Source organism: Phocoena sinus, chromosome 6 (genome assembly GCF_008692025.1).
Source record: "Phocoena sinus isolate mPhoSin1 chromosome 6, mPhoSin1.pri, whole genome shotgun sequence".
Taxonomy (NCBI): Eukaryota; Metazoa; Chordata; class Mammalia; order Artiodactyla; family Phocoenidae; genus Phocoena; species Phocoena sinus.
The window spans coordinates 86,628,281-86,646,753 of record NC_045768.1 but is presented as its reverse complement, the minus strand read 5'-3'; the positions used below and the strand labels follow the sequence as shown (position 1 = coordinate 86,646,753).

Here is an 18,473-nt window from a genome sequence, read left to right as displayed (position 1 = left end):
ACATACCAGATGCCAAGACGGCACCTCAAACCTACTGAATCAGAGTCTCCGTGGTGGGACCCAGGTAGCTGCAGAGACCCTAGGGCACTAGCCAACCCAATGATGTGCAGGGAGAAATGTTAAAACTTCCTTTCATAATTGTTTTCTTCTTATGGAAACTTTTAAGTTTCCATTTTTGTGTGTATTTTATAATATACCTAATATATTAACACCGTACTAAATGTATACAACAAATAAATAAATATAAATATGTGGAAAGGGTGATTGTTCAAAAATTGACATATAGTCAGAAAAGTGTGCGACCTCCTGAACTAAATGGTGACCCCATCTTCTTCACTGCTGTAAAGCAAGGCCTTTGAGCAGTGCCTGACACACGGCAAGTCCGCAACTGCTACTGACAGCATGAAAGCTGGATTCCGCAGCCAGCTATACAATGGGCTCCAAGATATTTCTTCCCCAAGAATCACTTCCTAAAGTGTGTTTTGAGGAGGTGGTTTTCTTGAGACCACAACGGCCCAGCAGCCACAACAAAGGATTAAAATTTTACGGGAAAAAAAGAAGGTAGGAGCTGCTTTCTATGATTCACACCCACCTGTTTGTAAAAACAGAAAAGAGTTATAGAGGAAAATGAGTATGGTAAAGGGGGGTCCCTGGGCATAAGATTTGGGGGAATCCTGCATATTATGGCCCTGTCTTTGAGAGGCACATATATGACAGGATATTAAATCAGGATAATAAGGATATTAAAGGCTTTCTTAGAAGCCCTCCAGTAAAGACTCCCTTTTAACTTTGTGGGTTACCTAATTAACCCACAGTTCCTTTTCCCACATTATAAACACTCCACAAGACTAGTCTTCTTGGAACCTAGGTAGAAAATCCTGATTTCGGCTAAAGATTTCATATTTCCTTGGAGCCAGAGAATCATCAGCATTCATCATACCTGTCGGTTGATATGAGTCTACTGAACGAATCCTTGGCTTTGCCCGTGCATCCTCTCCAGCTGCCGAATTGCACATGTTTGATAAAAGCTAGAAACTGCAGCTGACTCATCCTCAGAGCAGGTGCTCGGGGTCTCCTCTTAGGGGAGACTAACTCAAAAACTAGGATCCGCCGACCGTAGTCCGCATCTCTCAGCAAGCAGGCCTCTAAGGGACAGAGGCCTTGTGGTGAGTCTCCAGGCTCACAAGAGCACCCTGACTTCCTTGGCCAACCTAAGTTTTGGCTGGGGAGCCCGAGTATCATTCACACTCTCACGAAATGGAATTCCAAGATTTCCATTTTAGTGGTGAAAAGGGGACGTGATAATTTTCAGCAAGCTGACTGGGGACACAAAGGGCAAATTTGGCATTCTGTCTTTCCAGAACAATGTCTAGACTCTCTGAGGAGGCACCTTGATAAACAGAATGGTTAGTTAACCAAGAAATATAATGTTTCTATTTCAAGCTTCTTCAAGCTCCACTCTGGGGTTAAATCAGAGTCGACCTTTTCAGTGTACCCACAAATCCCACAAGTTAATCAATTTTTTAAAAAGTAACACACTTTTAAAGGAGTGTTTCCTCACATCTTTGGCCTTTTAAAGTTAATGCTTCTTTTTAAGAAAAGTAGCTGGGATACTCTTCCAATTACATTCTAGGGGTGGGTAAATTGACAAGGCAATCTCTTACCCACTTTACGCAAACAGGCTTCTGGGGCTCAGACGGTGGTGGGTTCCAGATGCACAATGGCTATCATACAACAGAGGCAATGTTCCCTTGAGCAGAGCCATTCATAGATTGTGCCTTGCCTGAGAACTGTTTCCGGAGTTGGTGTTTTCCCTAAAAGGAGTCTAGCCCTAAGAGAAATACATACACCGCTCCATGGCCACATGCACACACAACACAGTCCAGAAGCCAGGAGCATTTGCTCACTCTGTGAAGTGCTTCAAGGAGGGAGAACGCACAAGATTGGTAATATTCCAACTCAGACAACTTTGCACATTCAATTCCATGGTACTTTTTCGCCCAAGGAATGTATGTTTTATTCAGTAATGGTGCTTCTGTAGAGAAATAACTGAGAGGAGAAAAAAATACAAGGCTTTTCTTTGCAATGGAAAGATGGAAAAGTAGGGCCAACTGGCCACCTCAGGCTCGAGGGCTGGAAAAGATTAGGGGCCTATGATGACATCAATAGAGAGAGGAGATTACAAATGTAGGTAGATGGATGATTGCTTCAGGAAGGCCTTTCAAAGGCCTGACAACTTCTCTTGAAGAATGGCCCCAGCAGTGTCCTCTGAAGGTAGGACTGTTCAGTCTATGTGTGTGGAGAACAGTTCAAAGAAGACAAAACACTTAAGCGTAATCTTTCAGAGGGTGAGGAACTGTAGTAAAATGGTGATAAAACGCTACTTCGGGATCTGACAAGCAGCGCAGCTGTTTGATGGCAAGAAGAAGATTCTGGCTAAGCCAAAAGCTGTGAGTTCACTCTGCCTGCTGTTCCTCTATACAGAGAATCTGGCCCCAACATACTCATGTGATCCAGGAATTTGCCCGGTACCCAGATTCTATGGTTGCCTCAAAGCGAGCCCATAGTGAACACTGATCTTCAACTAGACTCCATGACACTATGATTCTACAGGGGGACCTTGAAGCAAATATATATACCCCAGAGAGGGTTACAGATAAGTCTTGCCTAAGTCTGAACCCCAGGCTCTGACAGCCATCCCAGGATGAGGCCCTTTTACTTCGGTCTCTGACTTCCCAGCTCTAAGTGACTTGGGGACATCATATATTCTCCTGTACCTGCGCTGTAAAGAATGTAGCATACGCAAACCTCTTCACTCCTGTCTCAATCACTACAGACTGATATTGTCAAAACTAACCAAATAGTCACAGTCAAGGGCTTCCAGAGTCCCAGAAGAACATCACCTTATGAATGAATACCTGCTTCTATTTCAAGAGAGAAAAATGAAAGAACCAGAACACATTAGAGGGGGAAAGCCCTTCTCTATAAGATAGGAGGAAAATAAAGTCAGGTAATTTTCTTAAGAAGAAAAATAGAAATAGAAAACAGAGTGGAGAAATAAACACAAAGAAAGCAACAAAGGGGAAGCATCTGAGGGGGCCTGAGGCCCCTAGTGTGGACCTGTGGACCTTGCTACTCACAACGTATCCTATTTGCTCATTGCTCCAGCAATGGCAGGGGTGCCAGTAAACAAAGGATTAACATTTTACAGGAAAAAAAGAAGGTATGAGCTGCTTTCTATCATTCACACCCACCTGTTTGTAAAAACAGAAAAGAGTTATAGAGGAAAACAGGGAAAGAAGTCCTCCTTCAAAATACTTTTTAAAACAATCCATGCAGAAAGAAGAATTTATTAAAGTCTGGGAAACAAACAGCAACAATAACAAAGAACTTAAACCCACACATAGACCCCAAAATCCACAGCACATCAGAGAGAGCAGAGGAGCTGGCAACCTTGGTGAACCGAAAGGTACACTAATTTCTGGCTCAAAATCAGCTTCCCCAAGGAAAGAATCCCTATGGTGGTTGCATCCTGCCTTGAAATCAAGGGGTCACAGCCCCTGAAATTTACAAGAGGATTGCCCAAATGTATAGCAGTTTTTGGTTTAGGGGAGCCAAAACTTCAAGTAGAAGCTAACAAAGAACAAGTAAAGAAAAATTCCCAAAACTGTGAAACCTTGCTACTTAAGATAATGACAAAAATTTACGACCGCTTCCTTCCCCAACAGAAAGGAGCACAATTAGAAGGCTGAAAACAACAGGCCCTTTGTACCAGCATGTTATGTTTTGCTTATTCTATTACACACTGGCTGGGAGATAAGAATAAACGGGGCAATACCCTGTCTAACCCCAGGAGGAGGAGGTGGAAGGAGAGCTCGGTCACATTCATTCTTGGGCATGTATGTGCACACCGCTTATTCGCAAATTGAGGCACTTAAGAAAATTGGGCATGCAACAGTCAGCAACTCTTACAAGCATTCAGAAGCCTTTTATTGCACAATCCAATCTTTTAAGAACAAGTCATGTGTAATTGGGAGCTTTATAGTTTTGCTCCACTGTGAAGTGCACTGAACATATTTCAGTAATTGATAATTATTTCTCTATGTTCTTTATCTATCAGTCCTATTTTTGTTCAGTCTTTTAAAGCCTTAAAAATTAGGCTGAGCAAACATATAAATAATGCCTCCCTCTTTGTGACCTGCTGTGTTAAAAAAAAAAACTTGCAAGGGATCAACCAGCAGCCACTGGGGAGAGTTGCCAGTCTGGGTGCCAAGCGCTCTGATGCCCCCTCGATGGAGCATTCTGCTCAAGCACAGTAGATGCTAAGCCAAGTCAGGCTCCAGTCAGTCAGTCACAAGATGCTATGGCACCACTGGTCCCCAGAAAGCTGAGAAACGATTTGACCTCTCTGACAACTCTCTCCATATACGCAGGACTGCGTGGAACCATCAATCTCTGCTCAACCTCTGCCCTGTCTTAGTGGCTCTCCCTCACTTTCCTCACATGGGTGTACAGGTGGCTCAGGTGACCCAAGCCCTGCAGGACCACGGCATTTCCTGGTGCCCAAAATGAGTCTAAGGAAAGCCATTCTAAAAGCTCATTGCCCTCTAGTCATGCTGGCCTTCTTTCTGACCCTCCAGCCCATTACAACGGTTCCCTTGGGGCCTTTGGACTTGAACTTCCCTCAGCCTGAGTTGCTTTCCCACCAGATTACCACAAGACTGGCTCCTTCCTGTTCTTCAGTCTCACTGCAAAAGTCACTCTTTAAAGAAGCCTTTGCCTCTTCACCCTAACGATGCTACTGGTCCCCAGTTACTCTGTCACTTAATGTGGCTATATTTTCTTCATAGCACACATCTTAGTTGTTTGTTTTCATGTATACTATTTTCTCCCCGACTGGAATGTAAGTTCCGTAATGACAGAGATTTCATCAACCTTGTTCACCCTTGTAGACTCAGCATCTTAAATCCTACCTGGCACACAGTATGCGCTTAATAGAACTTTAAGAATGAATGAATAAATGAATAAATAAACAAACAAATGAACTGATGAACGAGACAATCTGGTACAGAACCAGAGGGAAAAAGATCAAAGCAGAATTGGTCACCTATCATCAACCACACTGCTACCTTTTTTTTTTTTTTTTGTCCCCAGTTTTCCAAGAAGGACTGGGGTGAAACTACACATGAATGGTAGAAGGGGGAAGCACAGCCATAGAGGACATGGCTTTTTTATTCAATGCTCTATACATAAAACCACTCTGAAATGATTTGCAGAAGATTCTTCCAATTCAAATAGAGGAGGAAAAAAAACAAGAACGTATTTCGATGTCAGCAAGGTAGTTCTGCCAACCTAATTACACCCCGTGACATGTAATTGTGAACCGCTGAAAGACAAATGGTGGAGCAAAGCACTTATTACAAACATACACAGAGGTAAGACTGAGGTGTTAATTTTGAGACAACTGTCATAAATCTGATTCCAGGATATTATTCCATTAACATTATTATTATTATAACAAAGAGTGTAAGGAGGATGACGAACTCCTTTCATGAATTTCGCAATACCTAGGAAATTAGGCTTACTAGTCAATGCCTGGCTGAGACATTTGAGAAAATAAGAGGACACAATGAAAATGACAGAATGCTAATTACACCAACATGAAGAGAGTTGTTCTATACATTGGAGACTCATTTAAAATGCATTCTTATCTTTGTTTAGGTAACATGTTACTCAATCCAAGAAATGTACACTCCACAGCTCCTCATATGGCAGATTCAGCCTTTATAGAAGGCAAAAGTAACATGAAACAAAAACAGAAAGCCCACATTTACAAAATGAGAAAAGGATGGGAGTGGAACTGTGAATAGTGCCTTAGAGGCAAACTAGTCATTTTTCTTAAAATCAGAATAGAATGAAAGTATCTCTCCCCTGGAGGGGTTGATAAGTAACAGTTCCTAGTATATTAAAAGGTGACAAAAATCACAAAGTGCAGTATTGATAAATGTTCTACTTACTGCTATTTCGAGTGAAAAACACTCCAAATTCTAAACAGTTGTTTTATTATTTACTTTGCTATAAGTTGATTTGTCATTATCATACATTCAAATTGTACAAATGTTTTTTCTTGCTTTACTGAAATATCAGAATCAGGCTCAAAAACAGACTCAGAGTGGAGAGTTTTAAGGTTATTCATGTGAACTATGATATGTAATATGTAAAATACAGTGAAATCATTATGGATATTATCCCCAAAGTTTTTAAAACTTTTATTAATAATTCACCCATTTTAGTTCATGTGGGACTGCTTAATGTCATCTACTAAAAAAGAATACTAAGTTTATGTAAAAAAATGTTATTCATTATGATTAAGACCTAGTCACTAAAGAAATCCAGAGGTATGGAATTTATGATCTTACATACATGTTTATAAAATGTGGACTCAGGAAAGAAGCATTTAATTTACCAAGGAATCCTTTGATCTCCAGTGCATTACAACTAATAGGACAATGGCAAATTTCAGAGTAGATGTCTTTTTTTTTTAATAGATCTTTATTGGAGTATAACTGCTTCACAGTACTGTGTTAGTTTCTGTTGTACACCAAAGTGAATCAGCCATATGCATACACATGTCCCCATATCCCCTCCCTCTTGAGCCTCCCTCCCACCCTCCCCATCCCACCACTCTAGGTGGTCGCAGAGCACCGAGCTGATCTCCCTGTGCTATGCGGCTGCTTCCCAACCAGCTAACTATTTTACATTCGGTAGTGTATATATGTCGACACTACTCTCACTTCGCCCCAGCTTTCCCCTCCCCAGCCCGTGTCCTCAAGTCCATTCTCTATGTCTACGTCTTTATTCCTGCCCTGCCACTAGGTTCATCAGTACCATTTTTTTTTTTTTTTAAGATTCCATATATATGTGTTACCATACGGTATTTGTTTTTCTCTTAGACGTCTTCTTGAGTGGCTCCTACTAGACTTGGGGTTTCTCTACTCCTCTTTAGGGTACAGAATTGACCTACAAGACTGTCATTTTTGTGTCAGTTTGCTTTATAGAGCCCCAAGCAAAGATTTGACCATAAATAAGGCAACAGGGCCCCAGGAGCCAGCTGAGTCATAAACCTCACTCAGTTGCATGTGGCTCAAGGTGTGGGGATCCCGAGAGAGTCAAGCCAAGCAAGTGGAATCAATTTAGGTCAGAGTTAGGAAAAACAGTGCCTCCGTACCCCCAACTGGCAGTGGAAGATACCACAATCCCCCCTCCACTGTTCAAATACAGGGAGAGGTAACTAAGCCCAGGAAAACATCTAGACCAGGGCAGACTATTTCTACAGTCTAAAAAGAAGGAAAAAAAATGGTATTTGACAACCAACCACAAATTTTTTAATGTACGGTTCTCCTGTTTTTAAGCATAAAAGCAGTCTTGTTCCTGCTAAGTTATTATCACCATCACAGTTTTTGACATTTGTGCCCAGTACCATTTGGCCATAGGGTACTTAGGCTTACTACGTTAAAAAAACAGATTTAGGCATGTTTAAATCAATTTAAGTATCTCAAAAAGAAGCAAACACACAGCTTGGGCACACAAACTTAAAAAGAAAAGCTTTATAGATTGGCCTACAGGTCAACAAATTCTGGTTTTGGCAGACTGATACCAGAAAGGAGCTATAGAAAATAAATAAGTTTCTCTGTATGAAAAATACTATGCCTCTGGTTCCCTCAGGTCAGAACATGGAACTGTTAGCAAACATGCCCTGAAAAACTGCAACTCTCATAAAGTGCTAAAAACTCCCAAATAAACACGGTCCCTCAAAACGGTGTACAAATCAGACACATTTAACGAACGACCCGTCCTTTGCCAGTAATTCCACTCAAATTAAGTCCAGCAGTCTCTTCAAAGGGACCAAAGAAGACCCCTTGTTAAGACAAATTCTATATATAGACAACCAAGACAATTACATGAGGCACATAACCAAATATATATAACGATCCTAGTTTTTACATTCCCATTATCTTCATGAATATAGGATACACGTCAGTCTAAATGACCTTCTCAGACCTCATCAAGGATTAAAACTACCAGCCAGCTTTTAAAAAGTATACGTATATAGTAAAGATCAAAAGCAAATGTTCTGGTCAGTTCTTTTCTACTCATGGGTTTCACTAAGAATGTGTGCAGCTTTCAGGGAAAACACCACGAATGACAGCTGTTCTAAAGCATAGAAATTAATTGGCAGCAGGAATTTCCTTGACTAATAGGGAAAAACTTAAAGTCACATGTTTTGATGAGCTTATTTTTCCCATCCTTAGTCGAGCATATTCACTGTTAATGATTAAGATTTTCAAACAGAAATAGAACCAAGAAAATCCTGAGTACATAACCAAGTAAAACACTGAGTGAAACGCAGTTACCTATTACTGAATGATCAACAGCATTAATGAATGAATTTTAGGCATAAATTACATATAGGAAAAGGTTCAACTTTCAGGTCTTGATTTTCCATAGGAACTAAACTGGGATGACAGTCAGAATAATACATTTATTATATTAAAAAATAGTAGCAAGACAAGTGACCCCCCTAACCTTCCCCAGTGAGCCATCTGCTTTGAGCTGTTTTTCTAGCAGCCGTGATAGATTTACACTGATTCATCCACAGTCTCTCTGACACAGGGGCTCTCAAGTCGTTGCCCTTGTGACCAGTGGTGAGAATGCATGAGACAGCTGGTCGGGATTACTCGAGCAGCCTGTGCTCTAGAACCAAGTTGTGTTCCTCTGCCCAGAGCTATGACCGTTGGGCTCGTTAGCATCATGGTCTCACCACCTGAGCTAACTAGCCCCTGATTAGCCACAATCCAACATACACCATTCTGGGGGCACAGTGTGTTCTCAATCCCAGCAACGATGTGAGTGTTTACTCTCAAGACAACTGAATTGAACCCATGACACCCAAAGGCTCATGCGTGGTGGAGTATACACACACCATCCCTCAAGGGAGCAGTGAGATGGCCCTTCCAACCTAATCAAACGATTGCTCTGACAGAGCTCAGGGAAAGCAAGAAGTAGTCAAAAAACTTCCACAGAGCCACAACAGAACAACGTACCTGGCCATCCCCAGACTCGGAAAGTTGGCAGGAACAATGAGTACATCCAGCCTGGAGAATGGGTGTGTTCCCAGGACAGAGTGTGCTGCTGAGAGGCAAGGAGGGATCAGCGGCAGAAGGGTCTCTTGGCAGGCACCCTTCAGGCACACTGGAGCGAAGACCCGATGAGGAATTATCTCCTGGGTGGTGGCAGAAGCATTCTGGAAGCGGCAGGGGTATTCCATGTGACCACAACCACCAACATACCTGGGAACAACACGAAATAAGTAGATGCGTTTTATTGGTAAATCAGGTTTATTCCCCTTGCCATGGAGATGAGGAACTCTCACAGACACAGACAACTTCTAGGAGACAGTGGCTCTGATGGGCTTATAAGCAAAGCAGTTCATTTTGGTTCTTGGCTTGTCTGTTTCTGCACAGTGGTGAAAAATGACAGGTCAAAATACTTATCAATGTGCTGAATCGACTATTTTCAATCTAAGCTAAGTAAAAGTAGTAAAATCTTCTTTTAGAATAAATAGGGGGAACCTCCAAGATTCAAAATAACAAAACAACCCCCCACCAAAATAAAAAGCAATTTCCTGCCCTCAGAAACGTGCCTTTCAAATGTCACTACGGGGAAAATCTTCTCCAATTCAGGGACAATTTGCAACTCAGAAAGGAAGGGACAGTGCAACCAAGTTAAAGATCTCACTCTGAAATGTTCTACAATAAAAGATACAGACTCAGGCTTCCCTGGTGGCGCAGTTGTTGAGAGTCTGCCTGCCGATGCAGGGGACACAGGTTCGAGCCCCGGTCTGGGAAGATCCCACATGCCACGGAGAGGCTGGGCCCGTGAGCCATGGCCGCTGAGCCTGAGCGTCCAGAGCCTGTGCTCCGCAAAGGGTGAGGCCACAACAGTGAGAGGCTCGCATAAAAAAAAAAAAAAAAAAAAAAGATACAGACTCAGTGATGTATCACGCGAACCAAATGACAAAGCTTTTCAAAAGAATACAATCCATTTTACTGAAAAGTAACCTAGCTGTTCTTTACAAAGGCCATCAGGAGTTGTGCTGTTAAGGAATACAGAGGCACTTTGATACAGTATTTCCCCCAATCCACTTTCAATACAAATTTAACTGAATCAACCTTTTAAGGAAACAGACCAGAGCCCAGCCCATACCATCTGACCACTGCCAGTTATTCTGTCAAAGGTGGAGCTGAAAAAGAATTCCTAGAACCTGACTCAGAGGCCTCAAGAGAACTTATCTACCCAAAGAAACCAACATCAAAGGAAACTCTATTTTTCCACCGGTTAACACATCCTTTATTCAAACAGAATGGAAAGCCTCTCTAATTTAAATTTACAAATTATAATTCTAACCATAGGTGCTTATTAGATTCATACTGAATACTGAAAAACCTGAAAATTCTGGCACATCCCAATAAGGGCAGACTGCAACAATAATTCCTCTCCACGTTTCTGAAGTGCCTTTCACCCATCCAAGGCCAGCACTTCCCAAGGAGGTCCACGCAGCTATGGAGATAAGCCTTGCCCTCCACCAGCCTGGGACATAGAACACAGCTTCCAACACTGATGACATTTCACCACAGTTTATGGTAAGAGAAATGGGTGGAGACCTATAAAAACTTCTGCCAGGATAAAGTGACAGGAAGAACATCATTACTGACATTGAACGCTAGCCAAAGTCCCTGGATTGATAACCTTGCCTTACAGAGAGTGAGTATAGGTGCCTATTGGTAAACATCTAACTGAAAAGGCTGCAACTGTCCACCTAATGACAAGTACTGTGCTGGTGCAGCAATTCAATCAAAGGTTAGAGAATAGTTTGGGGTAGCCAAAGGTATACCCAAAAAAGCCACTTCGTTCAAATGGAAAGGTGAGTTAAAGTCTCTCTGGACAGGAACGGCACTAGCCAGGGTAATGAAGGTCATTCCGGTTGTGTGAATCAGCGCCATTTTTCATAATCAAAGCCTGGGAGAATATGCAGGACTTTAAGGCAATCTAGCTATAATCAAGCTATGTGAGACCATTAAGGCTCCCAATAAAAATGGAAATGGCATCTGGGAAGCCACACGTGTGTCCCTAACGTGGGGATCAGGAAACCTAGGCTTCAGAGTCTGTTCTCAGACTGGCTAGCTGTGACCTGAGGCAAGCAACTCAGTATCTGGGGCCTCTTTTTTCCTCATCTCTTAACATGGTCTCACAAAAGTGGCTGCTGGGGGGAGGGGAGGAATTGATTGGAAGGGGGTGTGAGGGAACTCACGGGGTTGATGGAAGGTTCTCTGTCTGGTTTAGGGTACATACAATCATCAAAAGCTCATCAAGCCAAATACTTAAGATCCATGCATTCTGCTGTATGTTAATTATGCTTTAATTAAAACCAAACAAACATAAAACCTAAAATGGTTTCTAAGATTTCTTCTGGCTCTGTGATTCCATGACAACCCACCACAGAAGCCCCTCTTCATACAACAGCCATGTTCCTGAAGCAGCGAGGCAACACCGTACTTGCATAGAGTCAAGAATAGTCTTCCACAGAACCAGTATCAACTCAAAGGTGCGGTCTCTTCCTCTCACACTAACCTTCAGTTATTAATCTCTGTGTATGTGCCTGCTCCAATATACTCTCAATACCAACAAATCAAGCATTTGTAAATACCTCTTCCTTGTGCCCAGACTTGTAACCAGAGTAAATATATTAATAGTACAGATTATTAATAATATTCGATTGTTAATTAATAATCTGTAATACTAACTATAATAAGAATAAACAACAATAACTCCTACCACAACTGCTACTGAACATTTACTATGTGCCAAGCACTGTTCTGAACACTTTATGTACATTATCCCAATTAATCCACACAACATTCCTAAAGAGTAAGAACTATTCTTTTCATCACATCGTGAATCATCATAAGCTCCTCACTGCTGACCCTCCTTCTCTACATACTTCATGATGCTTCTTGAGTTAACTGGGACCCTGGATTTTTTTCGAAGCTGAGCTCAGGTGGTATGTGGTTCTCTGGCTTCCTGCTCCTCCTTTTTTTTTTTTTTTTTTTTTTTGCGGTACACAGGCCTCTCACTGTTGTGGCCTCTCCCGTTGCGGAGCACAGGCTCCGGACGCGCGGGCTCAGCGGCCATGGCTCATGGGCCCAGCCGTTCCGCGGCATGTGGGATCTTCCCGGACCGGGGCACGAACCCGCGTCCCCTGCATCGGCAGGCGGACTCTCAACCACTGTGCCACCAGGGAAGCCCTTCCTGCTCCTTTTTGTAGTTATTGCCCATTAATGGGCAAGAGTGGGAAGAACTGGTGAAATATATGTTAGGCTAGTAAATGATGGGAACCTGGTCACTGGTTCCCTCTCATACAATTTCTAGGCTGAAATTATTTTATAAGAGGTCCTTCCAAGGAGTGAGAGTGACCGTGTTTTACTCATAATCCCAAGATTGAAAACTGTCAGGAAGTTCTCCTTCAGCCATCCTCTTGTTTCAAGAAGGTTCTGAACTAGAACCACCTGACACAAACGTTTCCCTGTCATAGGTTCAAAAGGAATGGCTGGAAAAGTCTCCCTTGGGAATGCATAGCCTTTACTCAAAAACCCCTTCCTCGGTTCAACCTGACAATTTAGTAAATATTTCCAGCATCCTTGCTCTATTCAAGGCACCTCAGAGGATGCTGCTGTGTACACATGTATGAATAAATCTCCAACCCTATATTTAAAAAAAATTTTTTTGCAGTACACGGGCCTCTCACTGCTGTGCCCTCTCCTGTTGCGGAGCATAGGCTCCGGACGCGCAGGCTCAGTGGCCATGGCTCACGGGCCCAGCCGCTCCGTGGCATGTGGGATCCTCCCGGACCGGGGCATGAACCCGCGTCCCCTGCATCGGCAGGTGGACTCTCAACCACTGCGCCACCAGGGAAGCCCTCCAACCCTATCTTTGAGGAGCTTTTTCTCTTGGGAGAAAAAATTGTAAATTCTGAGAGGTACAGTGACACAGTTTACACAATTTATTAACATATTTCAGCAAGCGGATTAGATGCTTGCTTACCGTAAAAATCACGAGTGTTCAAAATCCCAGCACCAGCCCCCAATGAATTATTGACAATGATGTCGATATATACAGTGATGTAGTAGTGTCTGGAAGCTGGATGCATTTTCTAAGGGCATTCAGTACATTGCAAAGCAAATTGAGATGGGTGCAGTAAGAGACAGAAAGCCGAAATACCTTGAGGGAACAAGGGCTGGAGAGATCAAACCAAGCCAGAAAGATATGGAAAGGCTTCTCTCATAGTGAAGGGTGTACTGGAAATCGGCATTTTTTCCTATGATTTATATATATGTATAATACGTTATATATATATTATTCCTTCTTTTCCAGACTCTCAAAGAGATAGAAACAGCATTCATCCTCCAAGGTCCACAAGGGAATTTTTCATCGCCTTTACAACTCTAAAGAAGACCTCTTCCCCTACCAAGTCTTCCCTTCTTTAGAATGAACAACCTCAATGGCTTTTCTTCTTTGGGTTGCCTGCTTTCCATGCTTTCAATCATTTTTCCTGAGTCCTCTGAACTTTATCCAAGTTTCCATGTCGTGCTTAGACTATGGCCCCCAAGTGAAGACAATGCTTTAACAAAGGCCTTTTACGAGGTTAAACATAACACAAAGATTCCCCTGTGGCTGGAGAAGGTTATACTGCAGCCAAAGAAAGTTGATAAACTTTCAAAAGTTTACCTAAGTGCCTGTTAACTAACGTATTTGCTCACCCAGAATGGGCTAGAGCATGTGTGGAACTGGAGCTGGAAGAGAGAATGTTCTTCCCATAATTTAGGCCACATGAACAGTGATCAAAAGTTCAGTGACCAATACTTTGGTCAAATTTCTGGGACCCAGATGAACACTTCAGTCAAACGCAAGCCTGTGGTATATAAGGCCCCTGTATACGTTACATTTACATGAATTGAACTGGCGGTCTTAGGAAGGTTTGAAGTAGAAAAGGGCAGCGGGGCGGGAGGGTATTGCGGGGGGAGCCAAGGGGACCAGATGTGAACATAACCAAAAACACCACTGCGGTTGGCACTTCAGAGCACCTCTGTTGGCAAACTTAGCATGGAGCCAAAGATTTAATGGATAAAAACACAAAGCCACCCTTTGATGACTAAAGACAGCACACATGAAGCACACAGCCAGGGAAGGATTAAGCAAATGTAAGCTACTAATTTATCAGCAGTACATTTTTGATGAACGGAGGGAAAACTTAGTCATAGCATGTCAGACGTGGAAGGGCGTGCGGGAGGGACTCCATTCTGCAGGCCCTTGTTTCCATACAAGGACATGCTTCCCCGGAGTGGTACCCTTGACCTCTCTCCACAGCTGATCAGACTGGCTTGCCACTCTGGGCTTTCTCTTGTTTAATCCGCTTGCCCACAGAGGGGTTACTTTTGGCTGTTGGGCAGTCTGTGTGCATCTGTGGAGGCTGGCAGAGGTCCAGCTGAGTGGGTCACTGGGTGGGTGGGTAAGTTTGTCTAATTTGGAAATGAAGTACTAGAAAGCCCACTGAAACTGTGCACCTGAACACTCCCTCCGTCCAGCTTCTGTCAACCAAAAAAGCCCTTTATCTTGCCCTCCTTCTGTCTGTTTCTCAATTGGTTCTGACTCAGGAGGACAAAAGAGGAAACAGATTTACCCGTTCCCCTAAACCCCATTAGGAATTTCGGATACCATCTCTTCCCAGAATCCCCACTCAATCTGTCCATATCCTGCTCCCATCGCAATTATGGGTGCAAAAAGAGTGAAAAGCCACTGCAGTTACTTCTGGGCAGCAAAGAGCACACGTGAGAAATGGCTGCTGCCCACTCCCCCACCTCGTGTCTCTGGGAATATGGCTAGGACAAAATAACAAATTTCTATCTTTGCTTTTGCCTCCCTTCCTAAGGCACACATTTTTCAATGCACGCCTCCCCTAGGAGTCAATGAGTCCTGAGGGTGTAGATGAAGACCACAGTGCTTCTCTACCACAAAGAATCTGAGAACCCCGAACAAAGTCGTCATTCTACAGAGAAGGGAAGTACGGCTTGCCCAAAGAGACATACCCAATCAGTAGCAATGGCACCTTCGGCCTCAAAGGCAATGCTCTCAACTTCTGTTTTCTATTCCAACATGACAGGTTCTAATCAACAACCGTGGCTCAGTCATGGTGCTGACTCTCCAGGTGGGAAGGTAGATCAGACTCCAGGTGAGGTGTGGATGTTACATAGAGTTTTTAAAAGTCCCCAGGCAAGATTCTGAATCACCTGTCTAGGGGGTCAAGCCCAGATGTGAATCTGGGCATTGTAACTCAGCAGGGTTATGAACATGAACAAGTTGCTGTCTGAAGCTTCAGTATCTCTATGTGAAAAATGGAGATAATAAAGCCTATCTAACTTATAGGCTTATCCTCAGAACTAACTGAGATGACATTTAGATCAAGACCTTCCCGGACTGCCACATCCAGTGGCTTCTGTATCAATTCAGGATAGGCTAGGATATGCTGCAGTAAGAAATAGCCCCAGTGTTTCAGTGGCTTAACAGAAAAAAAGGTTATTTCTCACTCATACCAAGTGCACTGTGAATCCAAGTGACTCTCCAGGGCACCTGTCCTCCCCACTCAGAAGTCTAGGCTGCCTGCAACTGCAAAGTGAGGCCTACTTTGTGATCGCAGTAACAAGGGAAGAGAGTATCGGAGGGTTGCACATGCAATTAAATGTTCCCACGTGAAAGCAGCATGTCACTTCTGTCCACAATTCTCTTCTTCCCTCAAGAGTGCATAAGTAAAATCCAATAAGCAATCTAGGATCCTCTATATAGCTCAGGGCTGACAGTCCAAAATCGGCAAGCTACTGAGTAGCAAGTAGAAATTACGTCCCTTCCTCCAAAAAGTAAATGCGGGCAATAAGTCGTGCCTATGTTAAGAGAGGCCTCAATGGCTTTATCTCCTAAGGATACCAACCACTGTTGTCACTGTGGTAAGAATGAAAGCAACATAGCAAAATAAAACGAAAGGAATTTGCACGAAGAGCGTATCTTAGTTGGTGTTCAAAGATGAACTAAGCATCTGTATCATTACTGTCCACCAAAAGGGACTGACTTGGTGACTTTCTGTAAACGGGAGAAAAGATTAAACCGAGGCGGCTGTCAAAGTCCTAGGGATAAAGCATGATGCAACAGTGCCCAGTGAGCACACTTCTGTGCCTCATATGTGCATTCTCCTCCCTATTGGCTCTGAAAACTAGAAATAGGTGAATGCCTCGGGAGGCTGCAAGTAAATATCCTAAGGCCTATACTAATTAAAAAAAATTTTTTTTTTATTTTCTCTGATCGACCCTGAAAAAGAAGACATTGCTGCTGAAGGTAACAGAGCCCTGACCCGGCAGGCTTCTTATAACCCAATGGCCGTCTGACAGCTTCCTCATGTCCTGTGCTCCTAAGGAGGCTGACTCCCCCCACGTTTGTAGGGCTGCCCCTACAAACGCACTGCTAATAGCAGTCTCGGAACCAAAACAGCAGAGTGGCCTACAAGGTAATCCATCAGACAAGCAACTTCTTTCTATGAAGTTGTGTTTTTGAACAAGTACAGAAAACCAAAGTTAAAAGGTGTAGAAGGAAAGTATTGAATCTGAAGATTCCGTTGACTTAATGAAATATAAAAATATTTCACCTGACTACACAGAGGATTTCATATATATTTCTTTTCTCTTTCTTTCTGCATAAACAATATGCCCACATTTCTGCCTCTCAACTCTCTTTCTCTCCCAGCAGGGCTTTTCCTGCTTCGATTAATCATATTTTGGTTTAATTTCTCAGCAGGAATGACTCACATTCCCAGTGCTTGGAATAAATGCATCATACTGCTCCCTCAAGTGTTTGTTTTTCATCAGGTTCCCAAGTACAAACCTGAAGTCAGCCTCGAAAGGTGAGAAGGATCTCTCTGTTGCCAGATCATTTGATGAGCAGATCTCTGGCTTCACTTCTGTCCAGGATCCTACCGCAATTGTGAAGGTGGAGGCTGGCATTGGCATGGTTACGTAGTAATGCCAACTTGAGCATCCTATAAACAGAAAGAGGAAAACATAATGAGGCCAATGTATGGTCCTAGACCTTACTCTGTAATTTTTCTCTTTAGTCACTTGAAGAGCTTGTGTGCTAAGCTGGGATGAGCTAATTCTTGGAGGTGGGTCATGTCAACCGTGGGGGCATTATTCTAGGTCTCAGGGAAAGCAAAACAGGGATGATGGATTCAAGACAGCCAAGGAGATCTGGATCTCTTCCAGGGATCAGTTTGAAGCCCTTCAAGTGAGGCTATAAATGAAGGGTGGTCGAGGTGGCCACTAATAGTTGCAAATGCGTAAGGACAGAGGTTGTACACTGCTATGGAGTCAAGGACACGGCTCATCCGTATTGCCTAGCACGGTACTTGGCATAAAAAAGAAGACGCTGTGTTGAATGAATGAATGAGTGAGTGAATGAACAAATGAATGATCGCTTCTATGCTGCCAAACTGCTTTGTCTAAATTCAGTTCAAGTCAATCTAAATGCATATAGTAAAAAAACAATGAGACTAGGGAAGGAAAGTACCTGGATTTTAGTCCCAACCCTGAAACTACTTATCTATGGAAGTTCAGTCTTATCCCTCCCCTTTTTATCTGTTACTGTATTGGGGTGGTCCCAATTCCTCATTAAGCAGATGAAAAACAGGTCTACAGAGGTTCAGGGGAGCCAAGGACTCCCAGCTAGTTTGTAACAGGGCTGGAATTTGTAGCTGGGGCTCCCTACCACAGCCAAAGGTATACCCTCCACTTAGTCCAAACCATAATGAAGGTTTTTTAACCAAAGGAACAAATGACTAAACTTGTAACACTATGCTTCCTCTCTTCTAAGATGGGAAAATGATTTTAATGTTACTGAAATCTCAATGTATCGCTCAACCTGATTTAATATATTATTTTTTCTGAGCATCTGCTATAAATTAATGGTCTGTGTTCAGGGATTTGGTATCACCTCACATTATAGAACACAGTTCTCCACTCTTCATGTTCCCACGGGGGGAACTTCCACTAGAGTAACACCCCTAGCCTCTCTTTCCACCCCTTACTGACTGCCTTTGAGGAGCTATTCTTTTCTTTCTTGTTTTAAGTTTTTGAGGGTTAAACACTTATAGAGTGGCCTGTGGTCATCCAATTTGGTCAATGAGTGAATAAGATGTCAAATTCAGGGTAGAAATATTACCATGCCTATATTGACCAGCAGACCTCTAATGATGTTTTTTAAAGTGCTTTACCAGTAAAAATCAGTAATAGGTTAGATTTTGGTCTCTATATGCTTGG

At 42.8% G+C, this 18,473-nt stretch overlaps 1 protein-coding gene across 6 annotated transcripts in view; it reads right to left on the bottom strand.

The window, feature by feature from the left end:
* Positions 1–18,473, bottom strand: part of AOPEP (aminopeptidase O (putative)) — a 371,738-nt gene that overhangs the window by 267,858 nt on the left and 85,407 nt on the right. For all 6 annotated transcript variants that reach the window (XM_032636443.1, XM_032636442.1, XM_032636437.1 and 3 more), the window contains exons 4-5: positions 17,044–17,197; positions 9,105–9,350 (exon numbers count right to left, since the gene is read on the bottom strand). In XM_032636443.1, the coding sequence (XP_032492334.1) occupies positions 9,105–9,350; positions 17,044–17,197 (400 nt within the window). The remainder of the gene's footprint in view (positions 1–9,104; positions 9,351–17,043; positions 17,198–18,473) is intronic.